The sequence below is a fragment of the Urocitellus parryii genome, chromosome 7 (genome assembly GCF_045843805.1).
Source record: "Urocitellus parryii isolate mUroPar1 chromosome 7, mUroPar1.hap1, whole genome shotgun sequence".
In the NCBI taxonomy this organism is placed as follows: Eukaryota; Metazoa; Chordata; class Mammalia; order Rodentia; family Sciuridae; genus Urocitellus; species Urocitellus parryii.
The window spans coordinates 160,371,899-160,388,903 of record NC_135537.1 but is presented as its reverse complement, the minus strand read 5'-3'; the positions used below and the strand labels follow the sequence as shown (position 1 = coordinate 160,388,903).

At 48.8% G+C, this 17,005-nt stretch overlaps 2 protein-coding genes and 1 long non-coding RNA gene across 5 annotated transcripts in view; 1 reads left to right on the top strand and 2 right to left on the bottom strand.

Moving 5' to 3' along the window:
- Window positions 1–1,429, bottom strand: part of LOC113181283 (uncharacterized) — a 37,057-nt gene extending 35,628 nt beyond the window's left edge. For both annotated transcript variants that reach the window (XR_003300582.2, XR_003300581.2), the window contains exon 1: window positions 1,366–1,429. This is a non-coding gene — a long non-coding RNA (uncharacterized LOC113181283). The remainder of the gene's footprint in view (window positions 1–1,365) is intronic.
- A 158-nt stretch (window positions 1,430–1,587) lies between these two features.
- Window positions 1,588–8,872, top strand: Pnpo (pyridoxamine 5'-phosphate oxidase). 2 transcript variants are annotated; one of them, XM_026386740.2, is made up of 7 exons: window positions 1,588–1,839; window positions 2,895–3,019; window positions 4,153–4,252; window positions 5,717–5,770; window positions 6,033–6,161; window positions 6,424–6,494; window positions 6,646–8,872. In XM_026386740.2, exons 1-7 carry the CDS (start codon window positions 1,702–1,704, stop codon window positions 6,812–6,814), a joined length of 786 nt encoding a protein of 261 aa, XP_026242525.2. In that variant the 5' UTR covers window positions 1,588–1,701; the 3' UTR covers window positions 6,815–8,872. The 2 variants fall into 2 exon arrangements, with proteins under 2 accessions (XP_026242525.2, XP_026242526.2); XM_026386741.2 differs by lacking the exon at window positions 6,033–6,161.
- A 2,889-nt stretch (window positions 8,873–11,761) lies between these two features.
- Window positions 11,762–12,064, bottom strand: Prr15l (proline rich 15 like). Its single transcript, XM_026386736.1, has one exon. The coding sequence runs from the start codon at window positions 12,062–12,064 to the stop codon at window positions 11,762–11,764; it is 303 nt and encodes a 100-aa protein (XP_026242521.1).
- Between the last annotated feature and the right edge of the window lie 4,941 nt (window positions 12,065–17,005).

The following is a 17,005-nucleotide window of genomic DNA, read 5'->3' as shown; positions in this document are numbered from 1 at the left end:
CAACCTGCAGAGTAGCTGGAATTACAGGCATGTGCCACCATCCGTGCCCTGCAGTTCTTGACTTTTAAGCAAACTACACAAATGATCTTAATCTCGGTGCCCATTAGAATCCAGATCCAGGGTAGCAATAGCCCAGGAGTGCAAAAAGAGCATGGCCCCATGAAGGATACTAATTATTGCTTACACAGGTTCACATGCAGGGGATTGGGGGTTGGGGAAGACATTTGGAAAGGCAACTTCAACAAAAAAGTAAGATTAGTCAACAATCTAGATGGAATCAAAAATCAACAATCATGATGGAATAAAAAAATCTAACCAGTGGAGAATCCAAAGATTAAATCAAGTCTTGAGATGGTCTAATATCTTTGCAGCAAATGTGTCTTCCAGATTCTATATGGCTCAAGCCATGAATACATAATAAAGGTTGACAGGTATCCAATGCAGACACCCAGGCAGACCGGGAGTCCCTCTTACCTGGCACAGTCCTAGGGGCCTGCCTAGATGGCTCTTGCAGCAACCTTCCAGATGATGGTGGCCTCAACCCCAGGCTGCCCCAGCCAGGTCAAAGCTGGGATGAGCATTGGCAGGTTTCCCATTTCTCAGTCTTATGTACGAGCCTGGAAGTGGCTTTGCACAGTCACCTGCTCCCCTATATCCTTGGATATTGCTGGCATTGACCTAAGGACTATCCTTACTACCTAGGAAAGGCAAAATGTGAAAAACGGGAAACAGCCAAGATGGGAGAGGCCTGAGAGAGGTGGGAAAGTGACAACCTCTCATCTAACAGAACTCTGGCTAGTATAAACTTTGGTGCAATTGGACAGGGTATCATGATACCATTGTTTATGGTATCATGGAAAAAAGACAGCAGAATTGAGATATGAGGCAGGAGGGAGGGAGATCAAATCTAGAAGAGGTAGAGGGGTCTGATCTTGGATGGTTTGACCCCAAATTTCCCTCTTTTTCTTTCCCATTCAGTGGTCTCCCTTCTCATCCCAGTCTCTTCCAGACCCCAGTGCACCTCCCCAGACCTCAGAGTTCCAGCCCCCATCCCCACTGCATAGCAAGTGTATGATCCATAAAAGTTATTTCAACCTCTCCCACTCTCAAGCCACAATTTTCCTCCAATCAGACTGCCCCTTTCTCTGTGTGTCCCAATTCACCTTGCCTCGGAGTCAGACCCCTAATTCCATTTTCCATTTTTTTCTTTGCCAGTCCACCAACCTCCCCTCCTAGGTGGTACTTCCTGCCCAAAATTGGCTTCCAGTTACCTACGATGGGGCTCCCACTTATTACTGGCCACTCTCCTCAAGCCCCCAGGGACTCCTCCCCCGATCCCCACCTGAGCTACTGCAGTACCTATACCTTTAACAAACCTCCACGTGCGTGTTAACGGCGGTGACAGCATTTCCTTGTCTCTTTGCTCCCGCCCCCGGAGGCGCTGCCCATTGGGCCCTGGGTTCCTCTCTTCGCTCTCTAATTGGCCATGCTCCTGGAAAACTCCAACCAATGACCTCTCCGTGTCTGTCTCCCTCCTCCGATCCTGGACACCCATTGGCTCCGAGGACTTAGTACCTGTTAGCTTATCTGGGTCGCTAGCAAATCCTTCCTTCCCGAGTTAGACGCCCAGGCTGAGAAATTGGTTCCGAACCCAACGGAACCAGGGTTAGGCGACGCCAGATCACATGACCAGCGGTCCCCATGACGTGCGGGCTGCGGGGCGTCACTGTGACGTTTGGACGACCTGCTAAGTGGCCGGGCTACCTCCGCCACCTGTGTAGCCGCGGCGCTGCCATGGACCTGGGACCAATGCGCAAGAGTTACCGCGGGGACCGAGAGGTGCCGCTGCACGGGCAGGGCCTCCCGCAGGGGCGGGAGAAGGGGGCCGCGGAGTCATCCACGGAGGGGAGGGGTTTGCAGGGGCCACCTGATGGGAGAAGCGGGATTCAGAGACGACCATCGGGGAGGGACTTGGGGGAGACGTGAATGAAGGTGGGTCAAGAGGAAGCTCATCCTAGTTAAAGCTCAAACTCTGAAGCCCGTCAGGGATGGAATTCATCCATCTACTGGATGTGCCTGTCACCTTGGGCAATGCACTTATCCTCTCTGGGACTCAGTTTCCTCACCTATAAAGTACTTACTTAACAGTGATAAGTGTTATAACAGTGATAAAACAGCTTATAAGGAGGAGGGAGTTAAATAAGTGATCTTAGCACTTACCTTCAGCACCTCCTTTCTGCTTACCTCTTTCCCTTCTCAGGATTGGGAACAAGAGAATTATCTTGGAACTGGGAATCCAGAGTTATGGTTACCACATCTGGTTGCATGCGAGCATTTCCAGATATGCTTGTTAAAAAATGTAGTATCTCATTAAACCTCAGACCTATTTGCATGAAAATTTATCATGTGTTTGTGGGGTGGATAACACAGGAATCCTTTTTTTAGGCTCCCCAGGTGATTCCGATACACAGAGAGTTTTGACATCCTGAGACCCTGATTCATTCCTTTCTAGTTGTGGGATCCAGCAAGTCTTTTAGACTGTGTATGTGTTTCTTCACCTGTAAAATAGGGCATGGAACTTACTTCCTGGGTACTGTTTTTTGTTGTGAAGTCATTGTTATGAGGACAGAAAGAGCTGCAAGTAGTGTCATTCTACAATCTTAGCAACTCAGGAGGCTAAGGCAAGAGAATTGCAAGTTTAAGGCCAGACTGGGCATCTTAATGAGACCCTGTCTTAAAATAAGAAATAAAAACAAGAGGATTGGGGATGTGCCTCTGTGGTAGAGCACCACTGGGTTCAATCCCCAGTATTACAGAAAATATTCTTTGATCAGTGCCAGGTAAATAATAAGCACTATATGTGTCTATTAAATGAAATAAAACTTCCTTCCCAGACATTTGAAGAAACTCATCTGACCTCTCTGGACCCCATTAAGCAGTTTGCTTCCTGGTTTGAAGAGGCTGTTCAATGCCCTGACATTGGGGAAGCCAACGCCATGTGTCTGGCCACCTGCACCAGGTGGGCATATCTCTGGGCTTCATGTGGTTGGGTACAGATGAATTTGGAGAATTAGAAAGCCAAATTTATTGTTCCACCTCAGTTATTAAAATATTGTGTGACATAGACAAGTCACTTATCCTCTTTGGGCCTCTATAAACCGAACCTTACTGGTAAACCAAAAATGAGGCCACTAAATTCCCTTTCAGTGATTAAAGGGAGTTCCTTGTACATCTCTGCCCTTGATGTACCCATACACAACCCCTTGTCTCTCTCCCCATCTGCCCAAGCCCCATCTGCCCTTCAAGATGGGGTCACCCCAGGAGCTCTGTCCCTGTCATGAATCCTAGCTCAGTGCTTGGCTCTTATCATTCACTTTTGACAATCAATCATATACCCTTTGGCACATCTCAAAACTTCTTATTTAATTCATCTTTTACCCCCTCACTAAAGTGCAGGACTTAAAGGCAGGGCTCTTATACTATTCTGGGTATCCCTCAGAGCTCCATGCAGAGGACCTGATATTATAGCTCCTTCTATGACCCCTAGGCACAGGGTGGTGGCATTATTGTTGGTCCCTGTTCTCAGGGCCTTATTTTGCTAGGGCTGCCATAACGAAGTACTAGAACTATGTGGCTAAAGCAACAGAAGTTTATTTTTCACAATTCTTGGTGCGAAAAGTCCAAAATCAAGGTGCTGTCAGGCTTGCTTTCTAGTAAGACCTGTCTGTGTCTTACCTGCTTATAGAGAGCTGCCTTTTCACTGTGTTCGTGCTTTCCTTTGTATATGCATGGGAGAGCGCTGTTGTCTTTCTCTCCTCTTGCAAGGATGCCAGTCCTATTGGATCAGGGCCCCTTCCCTACAACCTTATTTAACATTAATGACCTCCCTAAAGGCTTTGTTTCCAAATATAGTCACATTGGAAGTTAGAGCCTCAACATATGGATTTATAGACAGTCTATGACAGGGCACCAGGCAGTGGTGTCATATTTGTACCACCAGGACAAGTCCCTAGGGGCACATGGGAGTGGGTTGCCTGAGAGCCAAATAAGGGGGCATAACAGAGTGGATGCTCAGACATCTTATGGGAAGGAGGATCAAGGCAAGAACAGTGAACTGGGTTCTCACTACAGCGCTCTGCTGTGTGCCCCTAGAGACGGAAAACCCTCTGCCCGCATGTTGCTGCTGAAGGGCTTTGGCAAGGATGGCTTCCGCTTCTTCACTAACTACGAGAGTCGAAAAGGAAAAGAGCTGGTGAGGGTTCAGGGTCAATCCTCGAAGGACCTGTGGGCCCAGCCTCCACCCTTGCCTGCATGGCTTTCTCATGCCTTGCACCCCTGTCCACAGCTCCCGAGCTCAGGGTCCCTTCCACCTGAAGCCTTTACATTTGCAATTCTCTTTCTCCACCCCTACCTCTATCATCTGATAGACGCCTAATTAACACCTGTTCCTTTAGGTCTCAGCCCAAGTGTTGTTGCCTCCTCAGGAGAGTCAGCAGAGTCAGCTCTGAAGCTGTTGGCTGTCATTTTAACTTGCAACTTTCCTTTCTGCCAGTTTTTTCCAGTTTGACTATGTGCTTATTTATGTGATTGTTTGACTAATATGTGTCTCCTCTGCTAAACAGTAACTATGGGTATAGAGGCTGCATCCTTTTTAAAAAAAAAACTTTTTTAAAAGATGCATTGTAGTTATATTTAATAATGAGGAAGCTGCATCTTTTTTATCTGTTTTTTTTTTTAAAGAGAGAGAGAGAGAGAGAGAGAGGAGAGAGAATTTTTTTTAATATTTATTTTTTAGTTCTCGGCGGACACAACATCTTTGTTGGTATGTGGTGCTGAGGATCGAACCCGGGCCGCATGCATGCCAGGCGAGCACGCTACCGCTTGAGCCACATCCCCAGCCCTTTTTTTATCTGTTTTACCTGCAGTCCCTCTCATGGTGTCAGACACAAAATTGGCATTCTGTATGCACTCAGTGAATAAGTCCAAAATGAGAAATCCTACCTAAGTCCATGCCAGCCAAACATGCATTTCTCACAAATCTATGACTGACATAAATAGCCAAAACTCATTTTTTTTGTTATTTTGGTTTTTATTTTGTTTTGACTTTGGTACGGGGGATTGAACCCAGGGGTGCTTAACCACTGAACTACAGTCCCCACCCTTTTAGAATTTTTTTTTAGACTTTTTTTTTTTTTTAGTTGCCAGTGAACCTTTATTTTCTAATTTTATTATTTTTACATATGATACATGAGAATCAAACCTAGTGCCTCACATGTGCTAGGCAAGCACTTTACCACTGAGCCACAACCCCAGACCCCCTTTTAGAAATTTTTTTTTTTTTCTGAGACAGGGTCTCACTGAGTGGCTTAGGTCCCTACTAAGCTGCTAAGGCTGAATTTTGCAATCTTCCTGTCTCAACCTCCCCAAGTTCCTTAGATTACAGGCATGCACCACTGATGCCAGCCCAAATCTCATTCTGGAATCAGAGTGGCTTAAACCCAGCTTTTCCACTTAGTATGTGAACTCTGACACTCTCTCTGAGCCTGTCTCCACATCTGTGATGGACGGTAGGCCTATCTTTGAGGGTTTAAATGATAAAACCATGAATGCATCTGCTGGGGGCCTGCATGCTGCATATTTCCTGCCTTCACCCTGCATGTCAGAAGTATCTTCTCACTGTCCTGATGGTTTTCCATGAATTCTCTTTCATTTCCAGGACTCTAATCCCTTTGCTTCCCTTGTCTTCTACTGGGAGCCCCTTAACCGCCAGGTAAGTGAGTGTTCCCAGGACAGCCTGGGGTGAACTGAGTTCGTGTGAACATGTTTATGGATTAGCCTAAAGAAGACTCCCCAACTGGACACATATCTTGCCTATGTTTGGGCACCCTGCCTCTCACACAACGCTGAGTCAGCTGGTCTATCTGGGGCAGGAGAGGAGAGGCAGCCAAGAGAACACATAGAATCAGGTCCTGTGCTGGTAGGAAGGGCCATCGGCATCGAAAGCCACCCAGCCAGGGTTCATTCCTGAGCAGGTGCGTGTGGAGGGTTCCGTGAAGAAGCTGCCTGAGGAGGAGGCTGAGTGCTACTTCCACTCCCGCCCCAAGAGCAGCCAGATTGGTGCTGTGGTTAGCCACCAGAGTTCTGTGATCCCTGATCGGGAGGTGAGTGGGGTTCCCCTGTAGTCCTCCAAGTGGTGAGGGTTTCCCTGGGAAATTCCAGAGCCCTCTGACTCTGGCAAAGAGAAAAGGATGGTCTCCCTAGGGAAGAGAGGGGTGGCGGGAATGGACTGCCTTTTTTGGCCTTTCTGTTGACTATGCTCCAGTCTGGGTGTCCTCAGCCCCTAGCCCAAAGCACAAAATCAGTAAGTCTTTAAATGAATCATCGCTGGGCCTGGATCTTCCTCCATATTCTTCTCCTGAACAGTATTTGAGAAAGAAAAATGAGGAACTGGAGCAGCTTTATCGGGAACAAGAGGTGCCCAAGCCCAAATACTGGTGAGTGATGCCAGGTTGTCCTCCAGAAGTGGACATCAGGACCCCTGTGTGTGGAATTCTAGATCTGCTCCTCCCAGCTATGCTCATCTGATGCCAGAGAGCCTGGGGTGAGGGGTGAGAGTGGAGAGTGAACTTCTGCTTCTTCTCCTAGGGGCGGCTATGTCCTGTGCCCGCAGGTGATAGAGTTCTGGCAAGGCCAAACCAACCGGCTACATGACCGGATTGTCTTTCGTCGGGACCTCTCTATAGGAGACTCCCCTTTGGGGCCCATGACTCATCGCGGGGAGGAAGGCTGGCTCTATGAGAGACTTGCACCTTGACTGGAGGCTGGCTAGAGTGCAACAGGGATGAGGTGCTGAGAGGGTATGGGACTGGGAGCCTGGCCCTTTTTTAAAATTCTGTCCATTTCCCTTCCCACCCTTTATATCTGTGGCTCTCCAGATCTCCTTCTCTGAGTTCTGTGTACTCAGTTGGGCATCAGTTAGCTGCTGGAATGGATTGTACTGAATCTAGAGACCCACACATGTGGAAGAATCCTGTAATCATCCCTTTTTTTTTTTTTTTTTAACTTTGCCTGTGATTTTTTTAATAGCTTCCCCTAGGGGTGGTGGCTGGTGTAACTCCCTTTCTGGCCCACTCCCAGTCTGTTATGTAAACCGTATTGCCCCAAACTGATTGGTCCCAGTGCAGGCACCTGAGCTAATCTAGTCAATCAGATATTCTTGTTAATAATTTGAAGTTTGAAATGGAGAGACCCAGAGCCTTGGAAGTCATTGTAGCTAAGAAGTCATTAATAGCAACCAAGAAACAGCCTCTGGCTGCTACTGTTGCAATTCCTGCACTGCCCTGCACCCCTCCTTGTCTTGTCTCTGCTGTGTGGTTCCTCCTCCTGTCTCAGAACACCCTACTATCTGTATAAATTCTCTTCCTCCTTCTCCTCCCTCTTCTTCCTCCTCTTCTTTTCTCAGATTAAACTAGAATTAATTTACAAATAAAAGAACATGAACTAATTTATGAAAGATTATTTTTGTAACATTCACCCCCACTGATTGCTGCCTTCTATTATTTGAAACATAGCAGTATGCATAAGATTAAATTTATTCTTTATAGTTCCTAGGGACCCATAGGTAAAATTTATAGATAAGTAGGTTTCATCTCAATATGGAGAGAAATTGGAATGAGCCATCTATTGTGTGTGAGTGTTCTATCACTAGATGTATTGGATCCTAGCCCATCAGAAATTTTGTAGAAGGTTTCATGTGCTGTTACTTATAAGCCAGAAAGATTTTTATAAAACTTAACTGACCATGTTCATTTATGGAAATTTAGTGTACGCAGGCATGCACACGTGTAGGTACACATATACTTATTTTCCAAATATAAAATTATTATATATAGAGATTTGCTGTTTGGACTATCCATGCACTCCCTTCCCCTACTCCTCACCTCTGCTGAAGATAATTCCTAGGTCACTGGTTTTCACCTACATTGGAATTACCCAGGGAAGTTTAAAACTCTAGATGCCCTAGATCCCATCCTTAGAGAGGATTTAACTGATCTCGGTGCAGCCGGGGCATTGGGGAACTTAAATGCCCCTCAGGGAAATCTGTGCAGCCAAAATTGAGACCTTATAGTCTGAAATTCTTGACACTTGCCATATGGTCTGTGGACCAGAAGCATTAGCATCACTTGGGAGTCCATTAGAGGTGCAGGCCGTCAGTCCCACCCAGACCTAATGAATCCAGTTCTGCATTTTTACAAGGCTCCCAGTGACCAGATGCACTGGCCTCAACCTCTAAAGCAAGGTCTCCCACTCACAAAGTTGGTGAGCCTTTCATAGGTCTTGTCTGTCTTCTGTGCTACACTGCATTTGCTTCTCTTGAGCACAGGCCTGCTGACTAGGGACATGGCCAAATGGCCTATTGGCCATGGAGAGGAACCAGGCTGGTAATTATTTGCTGTGACAGAGCCAAAATTATTTGCACTGGTTGACCTTGAACTTGCTACTCTGTAAACTGTACTTCCTTTAACTATATGGGTGTGGGCTTCAGTCTGTTATTGGCCGGGGTCCTCCAAGGGCAGCCCTCTCCTGTGTTGATCCCTGCTTAAGCCTGAATGGAGGAAGGCACATTGATCCTGTAGTCACTTTACTGGGCAGCCTTACCTACTTGGTCCCTTTTGTTGTGCCATGGCTGCAACCTTTAAGAGCACACGTTTGTATGTGTGTGTGTGTGTGTGTGTATGTGTGAAAAGTACTACACCCCATCTGTGTTATTCGGGCTGTGTCACCTCTCAGCTTTGAGCCTGGTCTCAGCTGTTCCTTTTCAGTTCTCTATCAATTGCTGTGCCAAGTGTGTAATAAAAGCCTGTCAACCAAGTGTGGTATTAATGTTTAACCTGGCTTGATTTCCCCCACCTCCCAAGAAAGGAGGAGCTGGGAATTTACCAGCTTCTCGCCTTGCAGGTTGGACGTCCAGCAGGGGGAGCTCGACACCCAGAGTGGGCCCCTTTGGGGTAGTAGCAGGCAGTTCCAGCCAGCCTTGCCTGCTTCCCCCTTCCTCCACTTGGGTGGTGTCCCAGTGAAACTGTGGTCGATAACCCATAGCCTCTCCCCGCTCCTGCACATATTTGCACTCTCAATTCCTCCTCCTCCTCCTCCTCCTCCTCCTCCTCCTCCTCCTCCTCCTCCTCCTCCTCCACCTCCTCCTCCTCCTGTCTCCTGAAAACTTTAAGCTGCCTTGCTCAGAATCCTGGGTGGCCGCATCTTATCCCGGCTAGCCCTGCAACTTCTTTGTATATGTGTGGAGTTTTCCTGGAAGATTCCTGTGACGATCACTTCAGGGTTGTGAGCAAGGTCAGCATGCAAGGGACAGGGAGCTCCAGACCCTTTTACTTAAGAGGGGGTGATGGTGATATTGGAGTGGGTGGCAATGCAGTCCCAGGGCCCATCCTCATCTCCCACCTCAGGGACCCCCAGTTGGGCTGTGATGGAGGTCCTACAATATAGGGTCTACGGTACAGCCAGCCTGGAGGTTGTTGGCTCTTTCCCTACGGTTCCAGGGTCTATCTGGAACCCTTAAGTGGCCCTCACCTCCCAGGATTCTAAGGCCCAGACATTGCCCTCTCTCTTCCCCCACTCCCCTTCTGCAGAAGGTGACTAACAATGCTTCTTTCTTTGTTCTGAACCTCATTTTCTAGTGGAAGGCGCCATAGAGGCAGTGGTTATAGGCACAGACCAACTTGACTTTAACCCAGCTCTGCCTCTGAGCGCCTGAACCAGGGGCAAGTGATTTAACCCAAGCCTCAGTTAACTCATCTGGAAAATGGGGTTAATAGTACCCATTTCCTGCAATGAACTGATTAAATGAGGAGGCCTGTGGAATGCTTATGTCCCTGCTACCTGTTATAAGTGCTCTGTAAATGGTAGTTATTAACAGTAGGCAGGACTATATGTTTAGGGAAGGTCTGAGCTCCTCCACAGGAGGCTGTATGGATTGAGAAATTGGTGAGAACATAGAAAGTTTAGTGGGGAGGTGGAGGAGAGGAGTCCTTGAGGAAGGCAGCACCCTTGAACCCACCTTCCATTCCTCCAACTCCTGGTCTCCCTCACTCATCCTCTGAGTTCCCCCTGGCCTGGGTTAGGCACCTAACAAAGGCCCCCTTGTATAGGTCTGTTTGTTTTGGCAATAAATTTCTCCAGGCAGTTCCCTGGGGTGGGGTGGCCCAGCAGCCTGCAAGAAGCTATCTGGAAGCTGCAGGGCCACATAGTTCAGTGGCCACCTTGGACTCTCCCTGTTCCCACCATAAGTTCCAGAGATTTGTCCAATATTTTCCAGTTCCCAGGTCTCCTGCCTTTAAAAAGAGCCTGCCCTAAACATTATAGGAAGACAGTTCTTGTTTCATTCTTAAACTGAAGCTGTGGGCATGATGTAATTTCTTTATTATTCTGTAATAAAGAAAAGAAGAGGGAAACCAACATTTAACTGAGCACCTAGTATGGGACCCCTTATGGGCCATTTCATACAGACCACTCCCTATGAATAGGTGCTACTACAACCCCTTTCACAGAGGAGGGTACTGAAGCTCAGAGTAGTCTTTGAGAAAATGTTCCCAAGGTCACCCAACTACTAAGTAGGGGAGCCAGCATTTGAATCCTGATCCCAAACCACACAGAGACTTTAGGATCAGTCACTAAAGTTCTGGCCCACTTTTATGGCCTCTCTGTTGCCCAGAAGGAACCAACCATTGAAGTGTGTATAACTAGCTCCTTCCTGCCTCCCTCCATACTAAGCCTAGTTTGATGGTGGAATTATCAACAAGGTCCTGTATGCTCGCACACCTGAGGACACTTCCTGAAGCTCTTAGAAACAGTTTGAGCACATAAAAAACACACATCTCCATAAATGCAAGATAAGAGCATAAATAGACTCTCTGCTTTTACAGAATTGTTTATCACAAAGAGAAACCTTCAATTACTTTTTAAACAAAATTAAAAGCTCCATGATTCATGTCTTAAATACTATCGGAGGAGGACGAGAGGAGAAAACTGGCTGCTTTTAGTTCCTACCAGAGCTTTCCCACCCACACCACCAGTTTGGCTCCTTGGCTGGTGAGGCTTCCCTTTGAGGGTCTCTGCACAAGGGGCAACACAGAAACCTGGGGGGTCACTGGTCGGGCCTTCTGCAGCTCTCCCAGGGAGTGACTTGGTCCTCTGCTACTCCACACCTGGGGGCAAAGTTCCAGGAAGTTTACCACTTGTGTTAAGAGGTGAGCTCAAGTTCAACATCTCCGCCTCTGGCACCAAGGAAACCATCCCCTCCCCCAATCACGTGGCTGTGGCTTCTGGAAAATGTGCTCTCCTAGGATTGGTCCAGGGAACAGTTACAAGTAGAGAAAGTAGAGGGAGCAGCAATTCAAACTCACCCTTGACCCTGTGTTCACAGGGGAGGTGGAGCCTGCCACTCCTCCTCTCTACTCCCCTTGCTCACCTCCAAGGAGGGCTGTGCTTCCAGGGTGGGAGTTTTCCTCCTCATTCAAGAGTGCCATTGTATGTGGTCAGGGGAGGAGGAGGGGAGCCTGGGGTCTCCCAGGCCTTACACAAAGCTGGGGCACAGAAACACAAACTTAAAACCCAAACGTTTCCTGCCAGCAGGCAACAACTGCCCCTAAGGCTTCAGCTATGACCAGAGGCCAGCGTGGCAAGCTCCTGTCTCAGATCCGGCTGATGGCAAGGAGCAGGGAGATGCTAGCATCCTCCTCGGCCCCTCTCACTGTCCTTTGTTCTCTTGGTCATCAAAGAGGCTGGGGTTCTCCGCCAGCATGGCCCGGACTTTTTTCTTCTCCTTGAAGCGACCCGAATTGGAGACTTTGACGTGCTTGCCCTTTGTGTTCTTATCCACAATCTTCTCCAGACGAGTGTTAAAGTCGCTGTTGGGGCCTCCAGTGTCGGGCCTCGGAGTCTCTGTGCCTCCCTCCGTTTGGGCATAGGTGTCAGGGATCTCGTACAGCACCTTGGGACTGGATTTCTTTTTCCGGAGGAAGGTCAACTTCCACCAACCAACTTCAGTCATGACGCTCCCTGAGTCGAGGGGAGACTTTCTGCTGGAGCAGGGGAAGGGGACAAAGGTCAGTGGGCAAATCCTGTGGGCAGCTTGGATCAGCCCTCTCCAGCCTCTTTAGTAATCACATTATTTTTCTGGAGGCGGGGTCCTGGGAATTGAACTCAGGGCACTGGACCACTAAGCCACATCCCCAGCCCTGTTTTGTATTTTATTTAGAGACAGGGTCTCACTAAGTTGCTTAGCACCTCACTTTTGCTGAGGCTGGCTTTGAACTCGCAATCCTCCTGCCTCAGCCTCCTAAACTACTGGGATTACAGGCGTGAGGCACCGAGCCTGGCAACCACCAACTATTTGAAGAGTTGAAGGAAGAATTGAAGATAGGGCCAAAGAAACCCAGGGTTTGAATAGGTGGTGTGATGTAATGCTTTGGGAGAGTATGAAAGAAAGAAGAGTCTAGGATAAGAGCCACCAAAGCAAACAAGAGGGACTCCCTGGGCCAGACAGAAGGACAATGGAACAACTACACCCTGTTGTCCCACAGAGACACTCTATAGGAAGCTTTGAGGTCATTCCTTCCAGGCCATCAGGACTGTGGGCCCTGGAACAACTTGCCTGGTCACAGGGCATGCAGGATCTGCACACCAGAACCAAGCCCTTCCCAATCCACCATTGGGCCCTGCTGCCCAGAGTGGGCAGACCATGACTGGTCACGCAGACAGAAACATCCTGTGCATTTTGCTTAGAATGCAGTGCTAAGAATCGAACCCAGTGTCTCACACACGTGAGACAAGTGCTCTACCACTGAGCCACGACCCCAGCCCCCACCACACACTTTCTGCCATGATGTTCAACTAGCCCCTATGACTAAAGCCACAGGGACTGAACCCTGTGAAACTATAAGCCAAATACATCTTTCCTGCTTTACAAAATAAAAGGATCATGGGAGAATGGGGAGCTTCCAGCTGGGAGTGGGAAGTCCTGGGCACTGTCTAGCTTTGTGACCTCTGGTAAATCACTTCTCTGGGCCTCAGTTTCCTTATCTGTCCTCACCAGCCCTAACATTTAGCTCTCCTGTTAATCCTGGCCCACAGAGGTAGACATGCTTTACAAAGTAAAAATTAGGATAAGGGTGGCAATTACTAAGGGATGGTTTCCTTTCCCCACCACCCCACCACAAGGACAGATCTTTGAGAGGTGTAAGGATAAAAAAAACGCAGGCTTCTCCACTCCAAAACCGTGTGCCCCGACATGGAGCTGCCAATCCAGAGACACATCTTTGGCTAAGTTCCACCAAGGTGCTGCATGAGCTAGCAGAAGTTCTGGGTACCATCGATGTCTGGGGGACAGGTAAGGCAGGAGTGGAGCAGAGTGAGGATAAATAAAGGCATCTCTGGGTCTGGGAGGGTTGTGATCTGGTTCTCAGGACACCTAGGAGTGGGCTGTGATGACAGCTCCCAGGAGGAGAGAACAGAAGCCAGGAGATACCAGAAATCTACATGGCCAGGTGGCCCGGGTTCAAGCAAATATATTACCTCCTTATAAAAGCTGACAGTCTTTACTATGGGGTGTGTGTGTGGAGGTACTGGGGATCAAACCCAGGGGTGCTCTACCATACTTCCCTAGGCCTTTTTATTTTTTCTTTTGAGACATGGTCTTTCTAAGTTGTTCAGGATGGCCTGGAACTTGTGAACCTCCTGCAAAGCTGGGATTATAAGTTTTAAATATAGATTTTACAATGTTTTGTAAAAAGATCACAAAGAAATATGCCAAGGGCTGGGGTTGTGGCTCAGTGGTACAGTGCTTGCCTAGCATGCAGGAGGCACTGAGTTTAAACCACAGCACCACATAAAAATAAACAAATAAAAATAAAGATGTTGTGGGGCTGGGGATGTGGCTCAAGCGGTAGCGCGCTCGCCTGGCATGCGTGCGGCCCGGGTTCGATTCTCAGAACCACATACAAACAAAGATGTTGTGTCTTCCAATAACTAAAAAATAGATATATAAAAAAATAAAGATGTTGTGTCCATCTACAACTAAAAAACAAAATTTTAAAAAAAGAAATATTACAAATGATTGTTAGTGGTTTTCTTTATATAAAAGGAATAGAGACTGCTTTCTCCCCTCTGGTTTTCTCATTTCCAGAATTTCCATGGAGTACAGATATTTTTAGAGGGAGAAACATATCAAATTTAGGAAAAATGAAAAGCAGGACCTGGCCTGGGCATGAGCGGAATGCCCTTGTTGCTGCCACTCCTCCACAGCCATACTCCCTTCCCCTGGTACCTGCTGGTGGGAACTCCTTCCCACCTCTTTGTCCAAAAAGCACACCCCACTTCTCCCATTCTGCCCGTTCAGCTGGGCTCAAATAGCAAGAGACGCCAAGGAGAGACCTTGGGCAGCTCCTCTTAGGGCACAATACTTCCAGGGTGCCCTGGAGAGGTGAGTACACCAAGGGACGGCCTGAGAGGTTTGCTTTGGCAGCTTGCCCCGCCTGGGCTTAGCACAGCCTTGCACAGAACTTGATGTTCCAGAATGGGCCTCTGGAAGGAGCTGTGGGGAGGGGAGGGAAGGAGGAACAGGGTGCTCGCTTGCTCTGTGGGTGCCCCAGTCGCTGCTTTGTGGGTACCCCGGCCCCACCATCACTCATGTGGAGCTGCCAGAGAATTGAGAATGCAGGGAAAGGGGATCCAGTGCCCGAAATTCCTCTAACACCGATTTCCTAAACCTATGCAAGGGGCCTCTGCCTGTGCCAGCTAAAATATACCTATTTCAACAAATTTAAAAATACCTATTTAAATAGGGACCATATTTCAAGTTGGCATCCATAGAGCCTGACTCCTTGGAGTAAAGGATGCCACAATTCACAAAAAAAAAACGAATCAAAAAGCCATAGAAACAGGGATGGCCTATATCCTGCCTTAGGGCCTGCACCAAGACACCAAGTCATTGGTGCCCTTGTCTCCTGGACTTGTATCCTAGTCTTCCTAGGATGCTCTTTGCCAGGCCCTCCTGTCCCTCCTGTTCAGGAGGACATCTGAGCACAAGTAAACAGGTGTTTGTCCCTTTAGGCAAGCCTAACATATGGAAATCTGAATTTGCAAAACAAGAGAAATAAGAGAACTATTTGCTTTATACAATAACCCAGTGAGCTTTAAGTAGTGGCCCTTAAAAGACAGTAAAATCTGATGGTTTCCAAAGGTGGTATGATAGCCAAACTTCCCAAATACTCAAAATCGCAAAGAGCAAGATATCTCCAGCCATATGTCCATGCCCGATCTTGCTGGCCTTCTGGGTTTGGGAAGGTTGTGATCCGGTTCTCAGCACACCTAGGAGTGGGCTGTGACAGCTCCCAGGTGGAGGGTACAGAATCCAGGTGACACCAGAAGGCCAGCAGGAATTTTCTGAGGCTGAGGAACAGGGTACAGGAACTCCCATAAATGCAGCATTTGGTAACACGAGCCCTGCAGTCTGCTTGTTCAGAGCCCTGAGCTGGCCATGCTGAGGGCTGGGCCCTTGCCCTGGGGCACTGCAATCCGTGGATGTTGGAAATCAGCCCCTGAGGATGCCAATTCCACCTCTGCTACTTGCACAACTTTGGGCCCACAAAACTCCTCATGGGTCAGTCTACCTTTGGTGGCCAGCACCCTGCACATGGGTGCCGCCACAGGACAGTCCCCACCACCCTAGGTATGCTCAATGAACTACTCAGAAGGGCTTTGCATGGCCTCTTCTGAGTTGAGACAAGTTAACCATTGACTGGGGAAAGGGCATAAGGCGGGGGGGGGGGGGGGGGGGGGTGTCAGTCAAATTTCTGCATTGAGAAAACCCAGAACCTTTCCCCCACCCTCAGCAGGGTCCCTCATGGCCCTTGTCCACTCTGGATAATTAGAGTACCCTGGATAGGAAAAGTGAGGTGCTCCTACCAGACAACCAGACACGTCGTCCTAGCTGGGGGAGGAACAGGAGTGGGCTTGGGTTTAGAGTTAATAGAGAACTAACTCCTTGGGAGCAAGACTTTCTCAGCAGGACCTCTGTTGGAGGCCTGGATTGACTCCAAAGGGCCAGTGGGATGAGATTGGAAGGAGATAGCCCCTGTATTCCCCCTCCCTACTGGGCTTGTCAGCCATGGAGGCAGCACTGGGAGTCCCAAATAGGGACTGTGCCTTGATTTCCCCACCCACTGGCCCTCTGCTTGTACCTGTAATTCTGACTGCTCCGGACTGGAGGCGAGACCTTCCCTAGAGAAGGAGCTGAGTGGAGGAGCTGCCCTGGGAGGGTGAGGCTGGGGGAGGAGAGGATGCCTCCAGGGTGCCGCGCAGGCCAGGCTCAGCCAGGAGAGGTGGGTAGGAGCAGCTGCACGTCAGGTGCAAAAGAAACAGGTGCAGGAGCGGGTACCTGCTCCGCTGCAGCTCCCAGAGTCAAGGTGAACCTGAAACCCGGCCCCTCCCAGCTAAGTAAACAGAAGCAGAGGCTGGCTCAGGCTGATGAATATTCATCACCCCCAGAAACCCAATCCCCAAGACCCTGCATCTACCCAGAAGCCAGGGTCCTCCTGGGACCGCCAGCCTGGAGGAGGGAATCCCAAGGGAAGTCCAGGGTAAGGAAGCATGGGAGTCTCTCTCCTCAGTTTCCCCATTCTTGGGTATCTGGTTGTACTGGCCAGCTGTGGCCAAGGTCACCCTCAACCATTTCATGGTCCAAAGAGACTCTGACCCCTTTTTAGCATGGACCACCACCTCTCCATCGCCCAGGGCACTACTGGGAAAGGGTTAAAGGCCGCTGCTCACTTTGAACTCCCCAAGTCGAAACCAGTCCCTGGTTAAACTGGTTGGCAGACCGGTTCTCAGGTTGTCTCTCCCCACCCAAAGCCAAAGCTCCTCCGTGGGCGCTGGGTTGGGGGCTGTGCTTCCCATATGACCTGAAGGGCCCCTTGTTAAGATCTCCCTAGGA

Bases quoted from the DNA above. Each gene is read 5' to 3' on its own strand.
- Prr15l (XM_026386736.1), bottom strand. From the start codon at position 12,064: ATGACTGAAGTTGGTTGGTGGAAGTTGACCTTCCTCCGGAAAAAGAAA.
- Pnpo (XM_026386740.2), top strand. From the start codon at position 1,702: ATGACGTGCGGGCTGCGGGGCGTCACTGTGACGTTTGGACGACCTGCT. The intron at 3,020-4,152 runs GTGGGCATATCT...GTGTGCCCCTAG, and splicing joins TGTCTGGCCACCTGCACCAG to AGACGGAAAACCCTCTGCCC. The intron at 6,495-6,645 runs GTGAGTGATGCC...TTCTTCTCCTAG, and splicing joins GTGCCCAAGCCCAAATACTG to GGGCGGCTATGTCCTGTGCC.